The following is a 27,790-nucleotide window of genomic DNA, read 5'->3' as shown; positions in this document are numbered from 1 at the left end:
TTTGTATAAAGGCTCAAACATACAGCCATGGCACCAGCCCCCTCCACCCTCCACTCTCCTCCTCAGTGCCTCTCTACAGGGTGAGCAGTCCTTCTGGAGCAGCATGTCTTACCTCCATCATAGTGCTGGTTCCAGCCGGGCTTCAACAGCTGGTGGTGGGGCCAGCTTTGGAGGCTTCCAAGGCAGTGTTGGAGGAGGCGTAAGTTTCCAAGGGGTCTTTAAGAATGAAGTTATCGGGAGCCAACCCAGCAACGAGGGCCTCCTATCTGCTGGGGAGAAGCAGACCATGCAAAACCTCAATGACCGTCTTGCTAGCTACCTGGAGAAAGTCAAACAACTGGAATGTGCCAACCTGGAGCTTGAGAACAAAATCAAGGACTGGTATGCAAAGCACCCCGCGCCAGTGGCTCGCGACTACAGCAAATATTATGCCATAATCGCAGAGCTGGAAAAAAAGGTAGGAAAATGATCAACCATTATAAACTTGGCCTCAGGATGTACATGATTATGTCATTCCTTGCTAGTGCTGGTATGTGTAATGCAGAAATTGACTGTTACTTTCTAAGTGTATGGAGCGGAGGGTTTGTCTCTCATAGTCTCGGGTAGGGTTTACACAGAGAACAGGACTCTTTCTTCTCTTGATGTGTAAAGAAGGGCGCTCTTTGTCCGTATTTCATCACTGCAGTTACTTGCCAACACGCCCTATTTATGAACCCACAACGTCCTTGAATGAAACTGTGACCAATCTCTAGTAAACACCGGATTATTAAAAGTTCCCATGCTGTCTGAAAGACTGCTTCCCTGCTGTAAATATCTGTAGTTCCTTTCGTGATCATCAGAGATAAATTACAGGCAAATCCGTTCTCGAGGTGGCTGTTAGGTCATCGATTGGGCCGTTCAGCCATGTTTTGTGGGTACCACGTGATTCCATGCTGTCTGAGGCTTTATTTTAGCACATGTTGATTTAATGCACACTTGAAATTGGAACCGGCGATAATTATCGCTAAGCGCACTTAGCGCTAGGATAATTATCGCCAGATAGCGTTGATTTTTATCGCTGAGATAGCGTGCTATTAGCAACGCTTATCTCAATAGCGATAAAAATCCTCACGCTAAGTGGCTAACGTGAGATTATCGCTGGAAACCCAACGATAATCTCACGTTAGCTTGTTGATAGGGACAGACAAACTTAGCCATGATATCCACCTTACATAGGATATCATGGCTTAGTCAGAAAAATACCAGACGTAAAAAAGCAGCGTTAACCTAGGTTAGCGCTGCTTTTTTTGTCTCTAACAGGGTTAGCGATATTCTAGATAATAAGAGAAATGTCGCTTATCGACATTTCTCCTATTATTTTACTCTGGAACGCCCCCTTTGCATCTCATTAGAGATTCAAGGGGAAGCGTAGAGTAAAAGGGTGCTAACATGCGAATTTGCATGTTAGCACCCTGTTGTTGATAGGGTGCTAGTTTTATCTCTGCTTTTTTGTCTTTTAAAGCCAAAAAAGCAGAGATAAAGCCCTTGTTGATATGCCCCTTAGTTTTATTAAATACGGTCATTTCAATGATATTGGTTGTGTAAAGGGATCAGAGGAGACAATGTCGCATTGCGACCAGAGCGGCCGACTTTGGAAATGAAAACCAGGTTCGAGTCCCAGCATTAGCTCAACATCCTATGATAGATATCTGGGCCAATAATGTCATCTCCCGGAGCCTAAACGATGCATGTGATCTTGTGCAATGTAACTGGTGCTCATTTAAAGCGCTCGCATACATTCGGGTCGAGCTTGCGTCCTCGAGCAATATAAAACTGCAACAATAGCTGAAAGATGGTTTTCTAAGTTATGAAGCCACAGGGTGTCTCTATGGATAGTGCAAGATGGTGCCTGGAATATTAATTACAAGAGGGAACGGGGGAACTGGATACTATGTGCATGCACCAGATGTCTGTGCAGATACTCACTGAACCGCCAGAAATGCTCAATCAAAAGTGTAAATGTCAATCATTATTTTTTTAGAAGAATTATTGACTTTTGTTTTTGAAGGTCAGAATATTTCCCCTTTTGGAAATGACGCTCCACCCGCTGCACCATGACCTTCCACTGTGACCATCTGTTGTCTTCCAGATCATTGCCGCATCTATTGATAATGCCAGGATCGTCCTGCAAATCGACAATGCCAGACTGGCTGCTGAAGACTTCAAACTTAAGTAAGTCTGCCATTTCCCCCATCAGGGGCAATGACTTAGCAACGAGACAGAGTCATCCAAATGCTAAAATACCCTTGACTGTCTTCACCTTCCTTTCCTCACCGCCAATTCATCCGCACAGCCTTGCCTAGAGTCGACTAGATCACTGGATCACTTTCATTCGGTGTTGCAATACTTGCTCGCCCCTTCATAAGGATATCACCATTACCACATGGACTCTTTCTAACATTGCCGGGCACACCAGGACCACCGCTTGTCAATAAAAGGATAAACAAGTATCCAAGAAGCACTGATCCCTCTCATAAATACCTCTTAAATCTTGAAATCTTAGGGCCTGATTTAGACCCTCACTGATGGACCACATTCCATCAGGGTGGGTGGGGACATCTCCTCCACCCCCTTGACCATGACCTTGTGAGTCACAGAGAATTTGGCTCGTCAGACAAGGTCTCTCAAACATTCAAATGTACCTCTCTTTTTCCACTCTTTACCTCACCCTTTTGCCTCACAAAGGTCACTTAATTTCTGCATGTCTTCTTATCTCAGTGACTACTTTCCACCTCACCCACCTTCTTCATTATATCCCCACCTAATACCCATTCAAATACATTTCAGAACAATAAATAGAGCAATTATGTTTACTTTGAACCTATATATTTTCTTTAAAATGAATTGTCTTTAAATTACATTTTCTTGTCTTTCCACTTGTGAAATAATCCTTCTTCAAGAGATAAGTACAAGATTAGGGTTCGCTCACTGAAACTACACACAGGTGGATTACATGCTTGAATTATTCTCAATAACTGCGATCACTTCAAAATATATACCGATGACTCCTATGTGGATAGTGTGGATGGAATGCATTGCACCGACTGCACTGGATAGCTATGCTGTGCTGCCCAATTATATACTCATGTGGAGAGTGTGGATGGAATGCATTGCACCGACTGCCGTGGTTAGCTATGCTGTGCTGCCCAATTATATACTCATGTGGAGAGTGTGGATGGAATGCATTGCACCGACTGCCATGGATAGCTATGCTGTGCTGCCCAATTATATACTCATGTGGAGAGTGTGGATGGAATGCATTGCACCGATTTCCGTGGATAGCTATGCTGTGCTGCACAATTATATACTCATGTGGAGAGTGTGGATGGAATGCATTGCACCGACTTCACCGGAAAGCTATGCAGTGCTGCACAATTATATACTCATGTGGAGAGTGTGGATGGAATGCATTGCACCGACTTCACCGGATAGCTATGCTGTGCTGCACAATTATATACTCATGTGGAGAGTGTGGATGGAATGCATTGCACCGACTGCCATGGATAGCTATGCTGTGCTGCCCAATTATATACTCATGTGGAGAGTGTGAAAGGAATGCATTGCACCGACTGCCGTGGTTAGCTATGCTGTGCTGCCCAATTATATACTCATGTGGAGAGTGTGGATGGAATGCATTGCACCGACTTCCGTGGATAGCTATGCTGTGCTGCACAATTATATACTCATGTGGAGAGTGTGGATGGAATGCATTGCACCGACTTCACCGGATAGCTATGCAGTGCTGCACAATTATATACTCATGTGGAGAGTGTGGATGGAATGCATTGCACCGACTTCACCGGATAGCTATGCTGTGCTGCACAATTATATACTCATGTGGAGAGTGTGGATGGAATGCATTGCACCGACTGCCATGGATAGCTATGCTGTGCTGCCCAATTATATACTCATGTGGAGAGTGTGGAAGGAATGCATTGCACCGACTGCCATGGATAGCTATGCTGTGCTGCCCAATTATATACTCATGTGGAGAGTGTGGATGGAATGCATTGCACCGACTTCCGTGGATAGCTATGCTGTGCTGCACAATTATATACTCATGTGGAGAGTGTGGATGGAGTGCATTGCACCGACTTCACCGGATAGCTATGCAGTGCTGCACAATTATATACTCATGTGGAGAGTGTGGATGGAATGCATTGCACCGACTTCACCGGATAGCTATGCTGTGCTCCACAATTATATACTCATGTGGAGAGTGTGGATGGAATGCATTGCACCGACTGCCGTGGTTAGCTATGCTGTGCTGCACAATTATATACTCATGTGGAGAGTGTGGATGGAATGCATTGCACCGACTTCACCGGATAGCTATGCTGTGCTGCACAATTATATACTCATGTGGAGAGTGTGGATGGAATGCATTGGACCGACTGCCGTGGTTAGCTATGCTGTGCTGCACAATTATATACTCATGTGGAGAGTATGGATGGAATGCATTGCACCGACTTCACCGGATAGCTATGCTGTGCTGCACAATTATATACTCATTTGGAAAGTGTGTGTGGAATGCATTGCACCGACTGCCGTGGTTAGCTATGCTGTGCTGCACAATTATATACTCATGTGGAGAGTGTGGATGGAATGCATTGCACCGACTTCTGTGGATAGCTATGCTGTGCTGCACAATTATATACTCATGTGGAGAGTGTGGATGGAATGCATTGCACCGGCTTCACTGGATAGCTATGCTGTGCTGCACAATTATATACTCATGTGGAGAGTGTGGATCGAATGCGTTGCACCGACTTCACTGGATAGCTATGCTGTGCTGCACAATTATATACTCATGTGGAGAGTGTGGATGGAATGCATTGCACCGACTGCCTTGGTTAGCTATGCTGTGCTGCACAATTATATACTCATGTGGAGAGTGTGGATGGAATGCATTGCACCGACTTCACCGGATAGCTATGCTGTGCTGCACAATTATATACTCATGTGGAGAGTGTGGATGGAATGCATTGCACCGACTGCCGTGGTTAGCTATGCTGTGCTGCACAATTATATACTCATGTGGAGAGTGTGGATGGAATGCATTGCACCGACTGCTGTGGTTAGCTATGCTGTGCTGCACAATTATATACTCATGTGGAGAGTGTGGATGGAATGCATTGCACCGACTTCACCGGATAGCTATGCTGTGCTGCACAATTATATACTCATGTGCAGAGTGTGGATGGAATGCATTGCACCGACTGCCGTGGTTAGCTATGCTGTGCTGCACAATTATATACTCATGTGGAGAGTGTGGATGGAATGCATTGCACCGACTTCACCGGATAGCTATGCTGTGCTGCACAATTATATACTCATGTGGAGAATGTGGATGGAATGCATTGCACCGACTGCCGTGGTTAGCTATGCTGTGCTGCACAATTATATACTCATGTGGAGAGTGTGGATGGAATGCATTGCACCGACTGCCGTGGTTAGCTATGCTGTGCTGCACAATTATATACTCATGTGGAGAGTGTGGATGGAATGCATTGCACCGACTTCACCGGATAGCTATGCTGTGCTGCACAATTATATACTCATGTGGAGAGTGTGGATGGAATGCATTGCACCGACTGCCGTGGTTAGCTATGCTGTGCTGCACAATTATATACTCATGTGGAGAGTGTGGATGGAATGCATTGCACCGACTGCCGTGGTTAGCTATGCTGTGCTGCACAATTATATACTCATGTGGAGAGTGTGGATGGAATGTATTGCACTGACGTACGTGGTTAGCTATGCTGTGCTGCACAAGTATATACTCATGTGGAGAGCGTGGATGGAATGTATTGCACTGACGTACGTGGTTAGCTATGCTGTGCTGCCCAATTAAAAACTCATGTGGAGAGTGTGGATGGAATGCATTGCACCGACTGCCGTGGTTAGCTATGCTGTGCTGCACAATTATATACTCATGTGGAGAGTGTGGATGGAATGCATTGCACTGACTACCGTGGATAGCTATGCTGTGCTGCACAATTATATACTCATGTGGAGAGTGTGGATGGAATGCATTGCACCGACTGCCGTGGATAGCTATGCTATGCTGCACAATTATATACTCATGTGGAGAGTGTGGATGGAATGCATTGCACCGACTGCCGTGGATAGCTATGCTGTGCTGCACAATTATATACTCATGTGGATAGTGTGGAAGGAATGCATTGCACCGACTTCACTGGATAGCTATGCTGTGCTGCACAATTATATACTCATGTGGAGAGTGTGGATGGAATGCATTGCACCGGCTTCACTGGATAGCTATGCTGTGCTGCACAATTATATACTCATGTGGAGAGTGTGGATGGAATGCATTGCACCGACTGCCATGGATAGCTATGCTGTGCTGCACAATTATATACTCATGTGGAGAGTGTGGATGGAATGCATTGCACCGACTTCACTGGATAGCTATGCTGTGCTGCACAATTATATACTCATGTGGAGAGTGTGGATGGAATGCATTGCACCGACTGCCGTGGTTAGCAATGCTGTGCTGCACAATTATATACTCATGTGGAGAGTATGGATGGAATGCATTGCACCGACTTCCGTGAATAGCTATGCTGTGCTGCACAATTATATACTCATGTGGAGAGTGTGGATGGAATGCATTGCACTGACTTCACTGGATAGCTATGCTGTGCTGCACAATTATATACTCATGTGGAGAGTGTGGATGGAATGCATTGCACCGACTGCCTTGGTTAGCTATGCTGTGCTGCACAATTATATACTCATGTGGAGAGTGTGGATGGAATGCATTGCACCGACTTCACCGGATAGCTATGCTGTGCTGCACAATTATATACTCATGTGGAGAGTGTGGATGGAATGCATTGCACCGACTGCCGTGGTTAGCTATGCTGTGCTGCACAATTATATACTCATGTGGAGAGTGTGGATGGAATGCATTGCACCGACTGCTGTGGTTAGCTATGCTGTGCTGCACAATTATATACTCATGTGGAGAGTGTGGATGGAATGCATTGCACCGACTTCACCGGATAGCTATGCTGTGCTGCACAATTATATACTCATGTGCAGAGTGTGGATGGAATGCATTGCACCGACTGCCGTGGTTAGCTATGCTGTGCTGCACAATTATATACTCATGTGGAGAGTGTGGATGGAATGCATTGCACCGACTTCACCGGATAGCTATGCTGTGCTGCACAATTTTATACTCATGTGGAGAGTGTGGATGGAATGCATTGCACCGACTTCACCGGATAGCTATGCTGTGCTGCAAAATTATATACTCATGTGGAGAGTGTGGATGGAATGCATTGCACCGACTGCCGTGGTTAGCAATGCTGTGCTGCACAATTATATACTCATGTGGAGAGTATGGATGGAATGCATTGCACCGACTTCCGTGAATAGCTATGCTGTGCTGCACAATTATATACTCATGTGGAGAGTGTGGATGGAATGCATTGCACCGACTTCACTGGATAGCTATGCTGTGCTGCACAATTATATACTCATGTGGAGAGTGTGGATGGAATGCATTGCACCGACTACCTTGGTTAGCTATGCTGTGCTGCACAATTATATACTCATGTGGAGAGTGTGGATGGAATGCATTGCACCGACTTCACCGGATAGCTATGCTGTGCTGCACAATTATATACTCATGTGGAGAGTGTGGATGGAATGCATTGCACCGACTGCCGTGGTTAGCTATGCTGTGCTGCACAATTATATACTCATGTGGAGAGTGTGGATGGAATGCATTGCACCGACTGCTGTGGTTAGCTATGCTGTGCTGCACAATTATATACTCATGTGGAGAGTGTGGATGGAATGCATTGCACCGACTTCACCGGATAGCTATGCTGTGCTGCACAATTATATACTCATGTGCAGAGTGTGGATGGAATGCATTGCACCGACTGCCGTGGTTAGCTATGCTGTGCTGCACAATTATATACTCATGTGGAGAGTGTGGATGGAATGCATTGCACCGACTTCACCGGATAGCTATGCTGTGCTGCACAATTATATACTCATGTGGAGAGTGTGGATGGAATGCATTGCACCGACTGCCGTGGTTAGCTATGCTGTGCTGCACAATTATATACTCATGTGGAGAGTGTGGATGGAATGCATTGCACCGACTGCCGTGGTTAGCTATGCTGTGCTGCACAATTATATACTCATGTGGAGAGTGTGGATGGAATGCATTGCACCGACTTCACCGGATAGCTATGCTGTGCTGCACAATTATATACTCATGTGGAGAGTGTGGATGGAATGCATTGCACCGACTGCCGTGGTTAGCTATGCTGTGCTGCACAATTATCTACTCATGTGGAGAGTGTGGATGGAATGCATTGCACCGACTGCCGTGGTTAGCTATGCTGTGCTGCACAATTATATACTCATGTGGAGAGTGTGGATGGAATGTATTGCACTGATGTACGTGGTTAGCTATGCTGTGCTGCACAAGTATATACTCATGTGGAGAGTGTGGATGGAATGCATTGCACCGACTGCCGTGGTTAGCTATGCTGTGCTGCACAAGTATATACTCATGTGGAGAGTGTGGATGGAATGCATTGCACCGACTGCCGTGGTTAGCTATGCTGTGCTGCACAATTATATACTCATGTGGAGAGTGTGGATGGAATGCATTGCACTGACTACCGTGGATAGCTATGCTGTGCTGCACAATTATATACTCATGTGGAGAGTGTGGATGGAATGCATTGCACCGACTGCCGTGGATAGCTATGCTGTGCTGCACAATTATATACTCATGTGGAGAGTGTGGATGGAATGCATTGCACCGACTGCCGTGGATAGCTATGCTGTGCTGCACAATTATATACTCATGTGGATAGTGTGGAAGGAATGCATTGCACCGACTTCACTGGATAGCTATGCTGTGCTGCACAATTATATACTCATGTGGAGAGTGTGGATGGAATGCATTGCACCGGCTTCACTGGATAGCTATGCTGTGCTGCACAATTATATACTCATGTGGAGAGTGTGGATGGAATGCATTGCACCGACTGCCATGGATAGCTATGCTGTGCTGCACAATTATATACTCATGTGGAGAGTGTGGATGGAATGCATTGCACCGACTTCACCGGATAGCTATGCTGTGCTGCACAATTATATACTCATGTGGAGAGTGTGGATGGAATGCATTGCACCGACTGCCGTGGTTAGCAATGCTGTGCTGCACAATTATATACTCATGTGGAGAGTATGGATGGAATGCATTGCACCGACTTCCGTGAATAGCTATGCTGTGCTGCACAATTATATACTCATGTGGAGAGTGTGGATGGAATGCATTGCACCGACTTCACCGGATAGCTATGCTGTGCTGCACAATTATATACTCATGTGGAGAGTGTGGATGGAATGCATTGCACCGACTGCCGTGGTTAGCTATGCTGTGCTGTACAATTATATACTCATGTGGAGAGTATGGATGGAATGCATTGCACCGACTTCCGTGAATAGCTATGCTGTGCTGCACAATTATATACTCATGTGGAGAGTGTGGATGGAATGCATTGCACCGGCTTCACTGGATAGCTATGCTGTGCTGCACAATTATATACTCATGTGGAGAGTGTGGATGGAATGCATTGCACCGACTTCACTGGATAGCTATGCAGTGCTGCACAATTATATACTCATGTGGAGAGTGTGGATGGAATGCATTGCACCGACTTCACCGGATAGCTATGCTGTGCTGCACAATTATATACTCATGTGGAGAGTGTGGATGGAATGCATTGCACCGACTGCCGTGGTTAGCTATGCTGTGCTGCCCAATTATATACTCATGTGGAGAGTATGGATGGAATGCATTGCACCGACTTCCGTGAATAGCTATGCTGTGCTGCACAATTATATACTCATGTGGAGAGTGTAGATGGAATGCATTGCACCGACTTCACCGGATAGCTATGCTGTGCTGCACAATTATATACTCATGTGGAGAGTGTGGATGGAATGCATTGCACCGACTGCCGTGGTTAGCTATGCTGTGCTGCACAATTATATACTCATGTGGAGAGTATGGATGGAATGCATTGCACCGACTTCCGTGGATAGCTATGCTGTGCTGCACAATTATATACTCATGTGGAGAGTGTGGATGGAATGCATTGCACCGACTGCCGTGGTTAGCTATGCTGTGCTGCCCAATTATATACTCATGTGGAGAGTAGGGATGGAATGCATTGCACCGACTTCCGTGAATAGCTATGCTGTGCTGCACAATTATATACTCATGTGGAGAGTGTAGATGGAATGCATTGCACCGGCTTCACTGGATAGCTATGCTGTGCTGCACAATTATATACTCATGTGGAGAGTGTGGATGGAATGCATTGCACCGACTTCCGTGGATAGCTATGCTGTGCTGCACAATTATATACTCATGTGGAGAGTGTGGATGGAATGCATTGCACCGACTTCCGTGGATAGCTATGCTGTGCTGCACAATTATATACTCATGTGGAGAGTGTGGATGGAATGCATTGCACCGACTGCCGTGGTTAGCTATGCTGTGCTGCACAATTATATACTCATGTGGAGAGTGTGGATGGAATGCATTGCACCGACTGCCGTGGTTAGCTATGCTGTGCTGCACAATTATATACTCATGTGGAGAGTGTGGATGGAATGCATTGCACCGACTGCCGTGGTTAGCTATGCTGTGCTGCCCAATTATATACTCATGTGGAGAGTATGGATGGAATGCATTGCACCGACTTCCGTGAATAGCTATGCTGTGCTGCACAATTCTTTGCTGTAGGGAGGTCTTCTGAACGGGAAAGAGTTTCCTCGTGGTTAAGATTTGAAGAATATCACAACTCAGTTACCTTGATTCTTTCGCATTAAGGATGTCCCTTTTACTGTCAGATGAGTAGCACAGCATTCAGACCCTTAACCCTTTAGAATAACGATCGGAAGAATCCTAAATGCTCAGACTTTTCCCTGCATATTTGGAATTCAGGCCACATAGCGCCCACTACAAACTCCATCCTTCTAGGAGATATCAGCAGGCGCTAGCTAGTAAGCAATGCAATGGGAATGGTTTCTTTCCTATTTGGTCTTTTCTTAGCTAACAGAAAATATCAGAAGTGCAAAAACCATACGATCTGTCTAAACCGTGTTCTTGTATTTGCTGCAGCAATGGTCATATTTGACTAGGGTGGTGGGAGGTCTGTAAGACACTAATCTCGCATTCAAAGTCCAAAACAAACTGAAGGATATTTAAAGAGAAATTACATATTTCTTCAATGAAGACATTTCTTTGTTATAGATGTCTTCCACAATATTGTACTTGTACATCTTTTATAAAAGCACGCAGACTTAGTTGCACCTTTAAGTGTCACAGGGCTTCTGGCAATGTGCTGTCGCAAACTTTCATTAACGCGCTTGGACCCTCAGATGTTAGAACTTGCTGCTTCAGATGTGTTTTTCCTTGGCTGTTATTCACCTCTCGTTACTTTCTTTTCCAGGTATGAGAATGAGCTGTCCCTGCGCCAGAGCGTGGAGGCGGACACCAACGGGTTGCGCAAGGTGCTCGATGAGTTGACCAGGGCCAAGTGTGACCTTGAGGGAGAGGTGGAGAACCTGACGGAGGAGCTGTCTTGCCTCAAGAGGAACCACGAAGAAGTAAGAGCATTGTGGCATGAAGGTGCTGGGATTGACATAGATGGACTCCTATAACGTGTTACACGCCTTTGAAATGCGCTTTCTGACTTATTAAAGTTGTCTTAGAGTTGTGTCAGACAATCTACCTACGGCCATTGCACTGACATGCAGCTTATCGTCTACGGTTTGCATGGCACGTCAGAAACACCTAAGCAGTGGAAAGCATCCCATCTTTTCTCCTAGTCTTGCTCTAAGAAGAATATATATTGTGGTGCTCTCCAGAAAATTAGCCGTGGCAGCACTGTTGTTTCTTGACCTGTTGCATTCCTAGACAGGTTTCAGGTGTTTAATGTTAGTTGATGGTGGAGAGAGGATATCTTTAGAGGGTGGACTAACATTGACCCGAATATTCCAATATTTTTTAGAAGCCTGGGAAAGAATCAGACGGACAAACAAGGAAGTGTAAATGCATTACATTGGAAAACATTAATATATATGATTCAGGTGTCAACAGCATGGGGACTCAGGACTGAGTGATTTGGGCTCTTCAGATGGGAGTGCTCAGCAATGGAGTGGAAACTCATTCATTTGAACTCAGAGCCGTGGTTACTGAACCACGACTGTTTGCGAGGGCACGTGTCATTCTTCTTCTTAGGCGATGTCTTCTTTCTGTCAGCTATGTATCCTTATAATTGAGCTCATCCCCTGCCAAGTATGTGTTGAGTAATCCACATTGCCTTTTTTCTGCTGGACCATATATCTTTCACACGAGACAACAACTCTTTATTTTAGCTAGTCTAGATTTCCATTTTTGCGATACCACAGTGTGTTCTTCTTGGTAGACCACATTGCCTTCCTAGTAGGATCTTTCCTTCTGCTAGACAACATCACATTTTCCTGTTAAACCTTTCCTCCTAAGCCACATCTGCTTCATTTTGTCTGGATACATCTCCGTTGAGCTATTCTTCTTCATGTTAGGATAGATCTCCTTCCTATACCATATCTCTGTTTTCCAGACCACAGCTCTCTCTCCCAATGATAGACCACATCTCCTACATTCCGTTTGTTCACATTTCCTACGGATAGATGAAATCTCTATGTGATAGATATACATTCCTGCTAGATCATAACCCCTCATACTAGGCCACACATCTTTCCGGCCTGTGACAGGTCTTTTTATTCACGACTATACTGTTTTCTATTACAGCATCAGTTTTTCACTTACACTGTGTAGCCTTCTCTCAGACCACACATTCATATATGCTCCCATTATAACCAGTCTTTAAAGCACTTCAAACACGGTGGTGCTATTACTAGTAGATACCATTTCTCAATTTAATGATACTCAATTTAGTAACTTCAAAAGAGTGAAACACAGAGTTGGGACTGTGAAGGATTTAGAACCTGTGACTCTCAAGCTGTGCCAGATCTCAGCAGCAATCAATTAACCCAAGCCATCTGCCTGCGACTAGCCTGGGTCTCCTCACCAGCACAACTCAAAACCTTCTCGCCAAGCAACACCACTTCCCATTTCTAGACTACAACCTGCCTGCAATTGTGTCTATTAAATCAGACACAACAATTCATCTGCTGCTGTCAAAGAACTACAAATATGCACTTAGGATAATGCCCAAGGTGGCACTTAAAATAACAAAAGCGGTGTTATAATTTACAAGTGTATCTACTGATATCCCCTTTGGAGACGTAGATGCAACTATAAAATCCATCAACAGGGCTTTGCTGATAGTGGTGTTTGATGTGTGATGATCCGCAGCAGCCAACGAGGTTATGATTTGTTTAGTGAAAGTTACCAAGCATGTGAATTAGTAGTGGCAGGAGGAATAGCAGCTGCAACCACTAACATAACCTTTGGTACCTCTGGCACTGCTCCTGGCATCACTGTCAGGGATCACAGGAGACTGGGAGGAATACAGTAAATATAGTTCAAAGAGCCATACTTCTGCTTGTAATGTACAATCATTGATCCTTGTCTCCCACCTCACAAGCCAATCAGAAGCGCTTGAGGGGCCAAGGCAGGGCCACTGGTGAAACCTGAGCTGGTACTGGGATCACATGATGCATGATGTCACTTCTGCCGCCTCTGCTCTGGCATTTTGGTGAACTGACTTATACAAAAGCAATGATAAAAAGAGCAGAAAAAGGCACCCTTGGATTCTTGCCTATGGTGAACCCTTAATAATGCCCATGACATACTGCTACTCTTCCTGCAGGAAATGAAGGGACTCCTGGGAGCTGAAGGGCACCTCAGCGTAGAGATGAATGCCGTGCCAGGCATCAACCTGCTGAAGCTCCTCGGCGACATGCGAGGCCAGTACGAGGAGATGGCAGACAAGAATCGCCGGGATGCCGAAGCAAAGTTCCTGGAAGCGGTGAGGAAGGAATGAATGTCCTGTGGGCTGTGGGATAAGAAGGACTGAACTATGGAAAACCTAGATATTTTCAAAGAAACTATTGCCCCCTGAAATACCCATAAGGCTGTTCCGAAGTCAGTCTCATCCCAGACCCTACATAATATGTCACTGACTATGGCTTATCGCCCACACAGAGTCCCCACAGATCAGTCTCGGAGGAAGTGCGTTTTAAATGTGCAATTTGCATATATGTTTCTCCTGACTGTAACGACATAGACCATTTAAAAAGACAGGAATGGAATATGCCCGAGTAATTTCCTGTGGCTGGGATAAATTCAAGAAGTCCATCACTTTTTGTAGTGTCTAAATATGTGACTTTACTCATTCCCATGCTGTCTCTTAGAGCACTGCCCTCAAACAAGAGATCTCCGCCGGGGCTGAGGAGGTCCAGACGAGCAAGAGAGAGATCTATGACTTGAAGCGCTCCCTACAAGCCTTGGAAATTGATCTGCAGGCATCTCTCATAATGGTGAGTTGTCTCAATGACTCCAGTTCTTTCTACATGGACCTCGCTGGTGAGAAATCTTTCCAAGCATGTTAGATCCTCCATTCCCTGGGGAAGGTCTTGAAGAACCCACGACCATGCTGGAACCACCACTTATACAGCACATAGGTCTCTCTCCTTAGTGTGAATACACTTATATAACTGCCAAGATTCCTAGGTCCACGCGTGGGTATCTGTCCCAGTCCAGTTTATTTCTTCGTTTTCTAGAACTCGTAGTATTGGTTTTACAATGGGATAAAATATACCTAAAGCCCCGGAATGCAAAGACTAAATCTGGACTCGAGCAGCCGGTCAGGCATGGACTCGCGAAACTTGTAAGAGCGGCATTTATTTATATTAGTCAGTCTCTGTAGCTGAATGGGCTTGAATTCTAATGTTGGTAATCTCAGAAAGAAGGAATATAAATGTGACTTTTGAAGTGTGTGTTGACCCTTCAATCTGAATGTTACTCATAGTCGCTTACTATTGAGTCTTCTCTTTAGCAGCGCCAAGAGGCACTTTGGTTTCTAATGCATTGCTTGGAAGTTATCTTTGCCACATTCCTTGTTTATGGAAGTCAAGTTCATCTATAAACTACCATGGGCAATACTCATATATTTTTACTTAATCTCAGAAATGTCACGGATTAATACATATACCATCTGGGTGGGCAGGAGGCGTTGGCAGTGTTGAGGGCCCTTGCTAAGGCAGAGAGAGTGGAGCTGGAGAAGGGTTGCACATTCAGTGGGGTGGCTTTAACATACACACAGTTGCATCAGCAGCTTGGAGTGGTAGTAGTAAGTGCACTGCGTACATACCATGAACCAGCATTGTTAGACCTGGCATCATTGGCATGAGTCTCTCCTCCATTTTTTTCTGTTTGCCTCCTCTGTTTACGATGTTTTTGCTGGAATATTGCTTTGGGCACTGTGCCACTGCTGATCGGTGCCACAGTGCAAGTGCTCCCTATGTTAAATTGTTACATTGATTGGTGTTACCATGATTGGCTTGGTTGACTTACTGTTCAGACCCTAGTCCAGTGCACTGCGTGTGCCAAGGGCATGTAAGTTAACTGCTGCTGGTGGGCTTGCAGCACTGGTTGTGCCACCCACAGAAGCAGCTTGTAAAATGAGTCCCAGGCCTGCCACCGCAGAGCCTGCGTGCAGTCCCTGACTGCCATGTCGACTTGGCAAGGAAACCTACTTGCCAGTCTCCAAACCTTCACTTTGCCACATTTCAGACACCTCTATGGTAGGCCCTAGGGCTGGGTGCATTGTTGGTAAAAGATAGGTCATGCCCTGATGTGTGTGGCATGACCTAGTAGTGAATTACAGCCATTTTCGTTTTTCACTATTGACGGGCTACCTGCCTCCCATAGGCCAGAATGGGCAGACGGATTATTAACTCCATTATAATCTATCTGACTCAGGGAGCATGGTAGCAGGTCAAGTTTAGTATCCCTGAACTCAGAATTTAATAACACATCCTTTAGGATGGATGGTTTTTAAATTCTATGTTTGAAAATAGCCCTTTTAGAAAGTGGCTATTTTCTTGTCCAACTATCCACCGGTCTCTGCTGGTTTGGTGTGTGTGTCAGGGGCTGGGTGGCTCCAGGGGTCTGAAGGAGTCAGTGTGGGGTGAATGAGCCATTTACACTTAGAGTAAGGGAAGAGTAGTGTTATAATATAAATAAGTCCATTCATGCCGAGATGTAAATCAAATGAAGATGGTTTATTGATTAAGATTGTAGATGGTAAGATCAGCATATATGAACCCCACCAGGAGCAGCTCCCTTGCTGCTCAGCCCATCCTTCCAACTGACACTCATCCACCAGGCATCCCCAACATTCCATTACATCACATGCACCAGCATTCTACAACACATCCACACAGAACACATGCACTCTGGCTGAGCAGCAAGGCAGAGAAGCAGGAAAGATGCATGGCAACGAATACAAGATACCACACATCTTCCCTCTTTACAAATCACAACAAGAAATACATGCTGTTCAACAATATCATAAGCAGAACAGCAAAGAGCATGTAAAGGGAAGAATCAATTAAACAATGGAATGAAGTTGTATAACAGATCACAATAAAGAAAGATAAAAGAGTGAAACAATAAATCAATAATGAATCAATAAAGACATAACACATCTCTTCCCCTTTAACGGAAACAACAATAAGAAAATACAGGATGTAAACCCTGGTTACAATGAGTGAATACAAATAATAAAATTGAAAGCTGGAGAGAACACTAAAAACAGAGACTGATAATGCAGCAAAATTCTGACCAACACAGTAAAGTAAACACACAAAGAGATAACAAAGGACAAAACGTCCAGAATACACCAGTACATACCAGTTGGCCAGACCAGTAAGTAAGGGAATAATGAACGAACGCCAACAAATGAAAAATAAAGTGCAGTATCCAACAAGGCAAAAAAAAGTACTTCCAAGAACAGAAACCAAAAAGGACACTGCTGAACACACAGCAAAAATTAATAGTGAAAAAATACACACACCTCAAAAGTGCCTAAAATAATCGAGAATGTACCAAACCTTGGAAAAAATCCCAAAACTAAGACAAATCCATCAAATACTATAAAGAAGAATAAGATGCACTAAACAAGGAAAAATGCGCACAAGGAAAAATGCGACAAAAGTCACATAGCTACAGAGCTATCGCATCACATACCTCTGCCAGAGGTAAATTCCCAACAAAGAAAACTAGAAATAGGTGACTAATGCATCAAAAATCATTTGAAGAGAAAGCAAAGTCACATAGCAAATGCTATAATCACAAACAAAACACATAGAAAAGGGGAACCCCTAAAGAAAAATTTGCTAGCAAAACAAAGTTTAAAATTCAATACAAGCATCATGTAGGTAACCTAAGTAATAATTCCACGCAAAAATAAATTGCAACAGGTGGAAAGTCAAATAGCCAGGGCTATATAAAGCGTACCTCAAAAAGCAAAAATTCATGTAACTAAGCTTGTGAAAACATGCTGTAACATAACGTATCGTGGTGACACTGAGAGTCACATAGTCGAATAGACTATCATAAATCACACTTCAAACAGCAAAGAAATCACTTAATAAACACAAAGTACATTAATGCAAATAACATTCATGTGAAAGTAGGTGACATATGAAGTCACATAGTCACATAGTCAAACGACTATCATTAACACTTTAAAGGGAAGAATTCCCAAACATAACCATAAAAGGCTAGTAAAACATAAATTAACATGTAGTAGGTGACTAATCCACAAAATATTTAAGCAGAAAATGGAAAGTCACATAATGACTAATCATTATAAAAATAATAAAGTAGAAAGATCAATAAGAATGATAAGTAAAAACACAGTAAGGCATTGTACAATAGAGAAAGGAATTAAACATTAGCAAAACATTTAAAATAAATGATGATTCACTCCGGTGAGCGATTTCTCACCCGAAGTCCAGGACAGTGGCAGGAAGAAGTGGTGAAGGAAACACAAAGTACTGTAAATCGGGACAAACAAGTTCCAATGAAAAGCTTGTGTGAGACGCCAACAAAGTCTCAAGAAGAACTGAAAATTGTAAAGTCCCAAAATACATTGCTGCCTTTAAAAAAAACTTGATAACAAAAGCTCGATAGCTTTAAAGCACATAAAAGGAAAAGCACAGTACTGCCTTTTAAATTGGTTGTCCGACCAGTGGCACTGTTCCGAATGACACCAAGAACCGTCAGCATGCTCCACGAAGATGTAAAAACTTGATCAGTGGCACCGGCTCAGCTTGAAGATGAATGCAGAGCAACCTCAAAATGGCGGCACGTATCTTCCGCAGTGCCGAGAGGCTCTCGGCACGCCAAAGCTGAAAAGCATGCCTTAGACGTAAGCAAACTGGGAGCGTCACAGGAGGCCTCACGAACTGAAGAAGATTGCGCGAGAAGTAGAAAGCTCGCGCTGGCTCCATAAAACGATGTAGGTAAGTGACGGTTTAGTTTTAAATGAATGGCGTAACGATGAATGGGCTAACCAACATAAGAACATTAAAAATTGACAAAAGGTGTGTAACATCGAAAAACAAATGGATAATTTTACGGTGCTCCAAATGCTGATCGTACAAGAAGATCACAGTAGATCCATGCCGTCTAAATCCTACTTCTCCCAGGCTACTATGCCTCGCACTCGTTCCTCTTAATAACACAAAAATGTCTTCAGTCCACCACAAGGACGATAAGATTAAAGAAACTCTCTATGCGCTGTGGCACTTGACATAGAAAATCGCAGCTGAGAGGAACACAGAGATCTCAAAGTCAACAGCAGCGGCATCTTTTAACGCAGCAGGAGAGGCAAGATTAATTGCAGTTAGATAGCTGAAACAGGGAGGCAGCAGCTAAACAGCAAGAAAGTTAATTATAGCAGGGACTGGCACACCAGGGAAGTGGGCTCTCGGTGTGCCACGGAACTTAGAAGTAGATAATCACGGCAAGAGAGGCAAGCTTAATTGCAGGTAGTTGGCAGCAGCGTAAAAGCAGGCAGCAGGAGAATGAAATTACAGCAGGGACTGGCACTCTTAGGAAATGGGCGACCGGTGAAGAGGTCACTGGTGGGGCTCTCAGGGGTGCCAGTATGCTATAATAAATGTTTCAGGAAATTTTGAAATGTTCTTTACCTTGTCTTGGAAATCGTTTTTTTTAGTTTCAAGGGATACTTGCAGTTGGCTTGAAATTTCAAAAGGTTCTTGAATTTGCCTTGTAACTTCTTCAGAATTCAATTTTTGTAATCCATCAGGTACATGTAGGTGATCCCAGATCGTCGCCAAATGTTATAATATAAATAAGTCCATTCATGCCGAGATGTAAATCAAATGAAGATGGTTTATTGATTAAGATTGTAGATGGTAAGATCAGCATATATGAACCCCACCAGGAGCAGCTCCCTTGCTGCTCAGCCCATCCTTCCAACTGACACTCATCCACCAGGCATCCCCAACATTCCATTACATCACATGCACCAGCATTCTACAACACATCCACACAGAACACATGCACTCTGGCTGAGCAGCAAGGCAGAGAAGCAGGAAAGATGCATGGCAACGAATACAAGATACCACAAGTAGCCTGCCCTGCCTGACACAATGCTGGCTCCACCTCCTGCCAGGCGACTGATAGCCCTGCTCCTGCCAGTGACAATACTGGCTCCGCCTCCTGCTGGGCGGCTGAGGACCCTGCCCTGCTCAGTGAATAGGCCAGGTGCCTCTGCCTGGCAACACCCACAACAAACCTGGAATGGGGGAATTTCCCTGCTTGGACAAAGGGAAGAAAGGAGAAAAGGGGTATAAAAGAAGGACCCCTGAACCCAAGAACTCAGATCACTTCTGACAAGGAAACCTCTACCAAGGACAAGAAGCCTGCTGATCTAAGGACTTGCCTCCCCCTTCTGCCAGAGTGCTGTTTGCTGGGGGCTTGACACACTGCCTCTGAGATAGGCCTGACTGCTCTGCCAAGCTACCAAGGGGGTGAGCAGGGGTTATCTGAGTGTGTAATCCCCTTGCCCTGACTAGAGTTGGTGGGTCCCTATTTGTCAGAAGTGTATACCTCTGCCAACTAGAGACCGCCGGTTCTAACAAGCATGAAGACTATTCCAAGGCTGCAGTCACAATGGGAACGAAAAGAAAGCATGAAGCATGTGGGCGTCGTCCCAGCATCTCCCCTCTAATAATGCCCCCATGCAGCCTTAAAGGCATACTGGACCCCTCTTGGCATGAATGAGAGAGAATGCTCTGACACTGCTAACAACTCCTGCATGTGCTTAGTTGGCAAATGCCTATTTTCTGATAAAAATGCAAAGAAAGGCTTGGTAAAATGTCACACGTAAATGGACTTGACTGCAGTATATTATTCTGGACTTGGGGGAAGGGATGTAGGCTAGAGCCATTTTTCATCACTTTTGGCCCATTAAAAGCTAGAACACATTCCATCACGTTGTTTCAGGTGTACCTCTTGTCTTTATTAAACACAGAAAAAATCCCTTGAAGCCAACTTGGCAGAAACAGAAGGGACCTACTGCGCCCAGCTGGCACACCTTCAAGAGAAGATCAGCCATATAGAGGAGGAACTTGAAGGAATCAAGGACGAGATGGAGAACAACATGGCAGAGTATGAGCAACTCCTGGACATCAAGAGCCGGCTGGAGAGGGAGATCGAGACCTACCGGCGCCTGCTGGACGGTCAGGGCAGGTAAGACGATGGCAAATCCTGAACACCTACACTTTAGCAATACTTAGGTTCCGAGCCAAGTTCTTCACCTGGGGTACCACTGCAGTGAAGAAAGGAGCCCTAAATTACCCAAAGAAGTAACATTGGTAACCCTTTGGTAAACCCTCACTTGAAACCTATCTTGTCAGCAGACATCAAGCATTGCGTATAGAATTAAACGACACTCTTAGTCATGTGTATGTAATATGCATGTCATTTCCTTTCAGTTTCAAAGTCGACCAAAAGGCCAAGAGTCATGGCACTCAGTCATCAAGAGGTAAGCGTCCCTCTTTCTGTTAGCTTTGTTATAATGCTCGGAAATCACAGTGGTGGGTTCTTGAGCCCTTCTCCCATGTGTCTGTTTGAAGTCCTGTCTAGTATAATAAACTCTAGACACCAAGTGGTTCCTATGGGACATATCGTTTCAAGTTGGTAACAGTAGTGCATGTCATGCCACCAGATAAGGGGAGTGCTGGCCTTTGAAAGATTCTAAGCTACACTGCTAAACTTCTCTGTGTGGATTATTAAGAACAGAGATGACTTTGCTCAAGCAGGTCCATCACATTTCTGGGGCATTACATGCCCCACAAAACAAAACAAAACACTAGAAACATCTTTTTAGTTTTATTTTTTCCAGTGTAACTTCTGGCACCTTTTTCCAACTTTAAAAGCTAAAGTTATCATTGGTGGCAGCCATCTTGTTCTCTCTTTCCTTTGCTCTGATGGCGCTAACGAGGTGTGTGTGTGGGTGTGAGTGCTCCATATTAAGTATCAGATTAAATGTGCTTCACCTGTACTTGAGATGTGAAAGTGAACACCAAGGATGGAGAAGGATGAAAGTAATACAATGACTGTAATTACACTGGGATTTTGTTTTATGTGCCATTCAATGCCCCATAAATATGTCAGGTTCATTTCTTCTTTAAAGCATGAACATTTCTTTTACATGAACCATAAGTGACACTTAAAGCAGGATTTGCATTATATTTCTGCCTGATTAAAAATAACCCTTTTAGCAATGATAATTGCTTTTTTCGACATAAATTATTTAATTAGTCTCAACTTCCATATGTTTGGAATGAAGCACACCTAGTTATCCGGAGCACTGGACTCCATACATCTGATGTGGTGGGGGCCCCACGCTATCTCAACTTCATTTGTCATATACAAGGTACATCCTCCCTCAAGCACACACTCACTCCTTATGCCACTGAGTGGCTTCGCTGTGGGATGAATGTGGAGATGACATTTAGGCTACCTACGACTCCTACGTTGACTGGGTTATGTAAAGACGGTCATCTAAGTCTAGGCATGTTAGAGCCAGAGAGGTCAGGATGGCCCATCAGGAGAACCTTCTCACAAGTCACTTGCACCACTGTTAACGTATTCTCCTGCACCATTATTAACATGTTAAGATGAGGGGCTCTCATTATAAGTAGAACATTCCCACATGGTGCTTGCACCAACTAGAACATTAACATAAGTCACCAATCAGAATACTTCCATGAGACACATACACCAAATTTAGGGCCTTATTTAGATCTTGACGGTCGAGGGACTCCGTCACAGCGGTGACCGATATCCGCCTACTGAATATCCCATAGGATATATTAGGATTTATATTTCAGTGGACGGGATATCCCTCGAAGTTGTGACGGAGTAACCCATCCGTCGATATCTAAATCAGGCCCTTAGTCTTAACGTGATGCACATGCACCAGCGACAATGGTCACATGGCAACCATGCCCTAACTAGTCTATTCTCATGAGGTACATGCACCACGCAGACTCTTCACATGAGGCACTTGCACTAGCTAGTCTATTCTCATGAGGCGCATGCACCACGCAGACTCTTCACATGAGGCACCTGCACTAACTAGTCTAGTCTCATGAGGCGCATGCACCACGCAGACTCTTCACATGAGGCACTTGCACTAGCTAGTCTATTCTCATGAGGCGCATGCACCACGTAGACTCTTCACATGAGGCACCTGCACTAACTAGTCTATTCTCATGAGGCACATGCACCACACAGACTTTTCACATGAGGCACTTGCACTAACTAGTCTATTCTCATGAGACACATGCACCACGCAGACTCTTCACATGAGGCACTTGCACTAACTAGTCTATTCTGATGAGGCGCGTGCACCACGCAGACTCTTCACATGAGGCACTTGCACTAACTAGTCTATTCTCATGAGGCGTGTGCACCACGCAGACTCTTCACATGAGGCACTTGCACTAACTAGTCTATTGTGATGAGGCGCGTGCACCACGCAGACTCTTCACATGAGGCACTTGCACTAACTAGTCTATTCTCATGAGGCGCATGCATCAATGTTATTTGCATGAGGAACATGCGCTAATATCAGCATGTCCAAATGAGTGGCTAGTGACAATATTAGAATGAATATTAGAATATTCGAATGATCCGACGAGGCGCCGCCTCAGCACAGCAAACATTCCAATGAAGCACATGCACTAGTGCTCACTTGAGGTAGATGCAGCAGTTACAATGTTCACACGAGGCAGATGTATACGACTTTGAATGTTCACGAGAGGCATGTACATACACTATGAAGAATGTTCACCTCAGGTCACTGCACTAACGTTAGCAAGTTTACACAAGGGTTAAAAACATACAATGAACCATTCACCGGAGGCGCTGACGTCACCGTGAATAAGAGAAATGCAGCCGCATAATAACAGCAATAGTGAACAAGCACAACATTGGAATGCTGAAACGTGAGCAAACGCCAATTTGTACATGATCACATAAGAACCATGCACTATTCTAAAAGTGCTCGCATTGGAGACATCTGTGAATGTTCAAGTTAGGGGCGTGTGTCTAGAATGAATGGTTCAAATAACAGAGATGGGAAAAGGAGATTGAAGTTCTGTCATTAGAATGTTTAAATGAGGTACATGTGCATTGTTAAACTATTCACAAAATACATGCTCCAAAATGGGCCCCATTTGGAAAGCTATTTGCCTACCTGAGTTTAATTTAGGTAACAAAATAATTAATTAATTGGAGAGGGTAACATCCAATTCCTGATTCATAAAGTGAACGCAGAATCCCAAACTTTATCCAACATGTCCACGAGCTTCTCTGTCATTAAGCACATCATCTGTTCTCTCAATATATCCTGCCTACATTCTTTTGTTCACCTCTTCATTTCTTGTTTCAGCCCCGGAGCCAGTTAGAAGCCGAGTTGTGAAGACCATCGTCCAGGAAGTGATTGATGGCAAAGTGGTTTCGCAAGAGGAGAAACAAAGTGAACAGAAAATATAGACAGAAGCTGGGTCTCTGCTTATGGAACCGCTGATCTACCGGTAAACCGACAACAGGATGCACAACCCGGGAGGAGGAACCCCTTCCACAATCCTACCCCGCCGCTCTTCTGCTTCTCCTAGGGGGTTTTCAACTCTTCGAACATAACCGCAGAATCTTCTGGACAATTGAATGCACTGAGCGCCACAACAGCAGTCCCCGTGCATACAGGCACTAAAGAAGACACTAAAAATGAGTGAGCGAACACCTAAGAAAATGAGAGGGCGTCCAAGATGTTCACCACGTGGCTTGGTATTGACCAAGGAAGAGTGTTCTTGTTTGGACACTAAATGAATCATCGGTAAACAGCATTCTAAAACTTAGGCCAACTGAGAGCATTTTAAACGCCATACTGGTTGTAAATCTACTTCTGAAGACCTCACAAATCGACACCTCGGCAGGGGTACCAGCTGGGAAGTGTGGCTATTCACTGTATCAAGGCTCCTCCTTTGACCTTAAATCTCTTCCTCTTTGCCTTTCTTTACCACAAGATGCTAATCTTTCATTCTGTGACATTTTAATTCAATAAACTATTTCTGAATGCAAGATAAAAGGGTGTATTTTCTGACATTTCCCCAATTTAGCTTTTTATCTATTGAGAAATGTCATATGACTCAAATGTATGGAAGTTAGAATGCACTGAATCAAAATTGGTACTGAATTTAGTGATAGACAAAGCGTTTGAAGAACATATGCTCAGAAAAGGAGGACATGTGACAGCAGTGCTCTTAAACAGTGGCGTTTCTTAAAGTGATATTTAGGGATGCATATACAGGACCATGGATAAAACTGAGCTGCGGGTGCAAAGATTAAAGTAACGTTATAGTTAGGTGAATATGTCAGTGACAACATTGATGTTTGAACTAAAAAGAACAGGAAATCACCAGTTATAGTTAGCAAAGCTCCGCCATGCCCTGCTTATGACCTTACATATTACATCAATCATGACATGTTCGATCACATCATTTATGATAACTAATGATATCTCAAACACAAAGTTCGGCCTCGGCAGTGGTCATCCTAGGGCCTTTAATGGCTCGGGGAGGGGAGCAGCGTGCCCTCCCTCCCCTTAAATAAACATTAAAGCCTCGGGGTTGGGCTCCCTGTGGCCTTTAATTAAAGATTAAGGCCCCAGCTGCCAATTGTGTTTTGATCCTGAGGGAGTCCTACGAGATCGCAGCAGAAACTACGGATGTTTTGGGGATTTTGGCCTGGGGGGGAGGTCACTCTGGGTCCCCCCATGAGGCCTAGGGGGGCAGAGTATCCCTACCTTGCCCCCTTATATTGTATTTAATTTCCTACTGCAGAGCATGAGACAAAGTCCCCGAGTTGTGTGACGGTTGCAAGCAATATTTTTATGATGTGGCTGGCAGTCAATCAGTATGACTGCTGCGAGAGCGAATAGGCCCAAAGGAAATAAATCTCCCTGGGTCAATTGGAATGCTCTGTTTTTAAATTGGCGCTCCAGCAAGAGTATCTCGAGCTTCTCACAGACCCAACAGTCCAGATATACAATTATTTTTTACCCTTAATTTTTAATAAAAACCTACCAAACGGATTTACACCAAATCACAAAAAGCGCAATCTGCGTACCATCAGGTGTTTGTTAAGCGCGACTACTCACCCGGAAGGGTCTCAAGGCGCTAGGGTTTGTGGGGGGGGGGGGGTTCGCAAGTTCCAGTCCATCAAGGAGGGGGTCTGTCGAAGAGCCAGGTTTTGAGGTTTTTTGCGAAGATGGGGAGCAATGTTATCTGTCTGAGGTGGAGCGGAAGGTAGTTCCAGGCTCTGGCCGCGCTGAAGGAGAAGGAGCGGTCTCACGATCTGGTCTTTCTTGTGCGGGGGACCATGGCGTACGAGAGTTGGGCTGATCGTAGGGTCCTTTGGGGTGCGTGGAATTTGAGTCGGCTATTTAGGTATGCTGGTCCGGTGTCGTGGAGGGCCTTGTGAGCGTGGGTTATCATCCTGAAGGTGACTCTAGCTTTGATGGGGAGCCAGTGGAGTGTGCGCAGGTGCTGGGAGATGTGGCAGTGTCTTGGCAGGTTGAGGACCAGTCTTGCAGCAGCGTTTTGGATGTTCTGTAGCTTACGGGTAAGGTTTTTGTTTATTCAGGCATAGAGTGCGTTGCCGTAGTTGAGCCTGCTGGTGACCAGGGCATAAGTGACGGTCTTTCTGTGTTTGAGGGGGATCCATTTGAAGGTCTTACATAGGAGGCGGAGGGTGTGGAAGCAGGAGGACGAGACAGAGTTGATCTAGCGGTCAATTTTGAGCTCTGAGTCCAGGAGGATTGCCAGGTTGAGTGCGTGGCCCGTGGGGGTGGGCGGGCTTCCGAGGGTGGGGGGCCACCAGGTGTCTTTCCAGGCTTCAGGGTTTGGGCCCATGATGAGTACTTCCGTTTTGTTGGTATTTAGTTGTAGGCAGCTGTTTTTCATCCATTTGGCGACGGCTTCCATGCCTTCTCGAAAGTTGTGTCTGGCGGTGTTGGGTTCGTTGGATAGGGAGAGGATGAGTTGACTGTCGTCTGCGTATGACACAATGTTGAGTCCGTAAGTTCTGACGATGGGGGCGAGCGGAGCGTACCAAGATCTAACTACCTTCCAAATTTTGTGTAATTCTGTTGAGCAATTTTTGCTGTAGCCCTTCTAAAAGATGTCAATAGAAACTGTATGGGGATTTTGCGTTTTGGGACATCACTGATGACATCACGCAAGCTTCATTTTCCCACATGTAAATTACTATGGCATTAAAGTTCTGACAGTAAGTACAAAAGAGAAGATCAGGCATCATTGCTACCAACACAGAAACAACTACCTTAGGTGTTGAAAACAAGCATTATGTGCAACATTGACTCTATAGCCTGTACTTTACAGGTTGCATAGTTCACATTAGCAATCAACCACAGACATATGGGAAACTCTCATTGAGTACGGTGTTCAATCTGTATACAACTGTTCAGAGGAAGCCAAAATAGTGAATGCAAATTCCAAGGCAAATGCCCTACTACGTACAGCTTTCATCTGTATCAAACCCCTGACACACACCAAGCCTAAAGTAAGAAATGAAGCTGATAACGAGGTATGGTAAACAGTGTTTACTCTATGGAGAGAGTTCACTCTACACCACACTGTTTGCAAACAGTGACATTCTCATGAGAAATACACCACATACTCTAAACATACACCACGCAGCTAAATTTGTTTTTCACTGCAGTGAGGCCTACTCCTTCCATAGGCTAGAATTGGAGTTCCTTAAAACACCTTTTAAGCTGTAATTCATGATTGGAAAGGAGTATCTTCTTCATGTTTAATATGTTTGGAATGGTGATGATAAATCCTCTTTAATGGTAAAGCTGGATTTAACAGTACCATTTGAGAAAAGCCACTTTTAGAAAGTGGACATTTCTCTGCTCTCACTGCTCTGTGTGCCTTGCAGTCTGTCTACAATACAGCATTCCCTCTAGACAGGCACAATACAAGAAGGGCTGGGTGTGACAGGAGATTCATCTGTATTCATCTGCATACTGATAGCCTTCCTGGGCAAGAAGGGGAAATGGTGGCTCACGCTTACATCTAAATAGGTTGTGTCCTGCCC

General features: G+C 44.6%; 1 protein-coding gene across 1 annotated transcript; it reads left to right on the top strand.

Moving 5' to 3' along the window:
- The first annotated feature begins 28 nt into the window (after positions 1–28).
- LOC146869522 (keratin, type I cytoskeletal 12-like) lies at positions 29–24,755 on the top strand. Its single transcript, XM_085603595.1, has 8 exons — positions 29–457; positions 2,129–2,211; positions 11,562–11,718; positions 13,929–14,087; positions 14,473–14,598; positions 20,631–20,848; positions 21,094–21,143; positions 24,060–24,755. Exons 1-8 carry the CDS (start codon positions 104–106, stop codon positions 24,161–24,163), a joined length of 1,251 nt encoding a protein of 416 aa, XP_085459721.1. The 5' UTR covers positions 29–103; the 3' UTR covers positions 24,164–24,755.
- Positions 24,756–27,790: the final 3,035 nt, after the last annotated feature.

The sequence above is a fragment of the Triturus cristatus genome, chromosome 1_1 (assembly GCF_964204655.1).
Source record: "Triturus cristatus chromosome 1_1, aTriCri1.1, whole genome shotgun sequence".
NCBI classification, from domain to species: domain Eukaryota; kingdom Metazoa; phylum Chordata; class Amphibia; order Caudata; family Salamandridae; genus Triturus; species Triturus cristatus.
This window is presented reverse-complemented; position numbering and strand designations above follow the sequence as displayed.

Bases quoted from the DNA above. Each gene is read 5' to 3' on its own strand.
- LOC146869522 (XM_085603595.1), top strand. From the start codon at position 104: ATGTCTTACCTCCATCATAGTGCTGGTTCCAGCCGGGCTTCAACAGCT. The intron at 458-2,128 runs GTAGGAAAATGA...GTTGTCTTCCAG, and splicing joins TCGCAGAGCTGGAAAAAAAG to ATCATTGCCGCATCTATTGA. The intron at 2,212-11,561 runs GTAAGTCTGCCA...TTTCTTTTCCAG, and splicing joins GCTGAAGACTTCAAACTTAA to GTATGAGAATGAGCTGTCCC.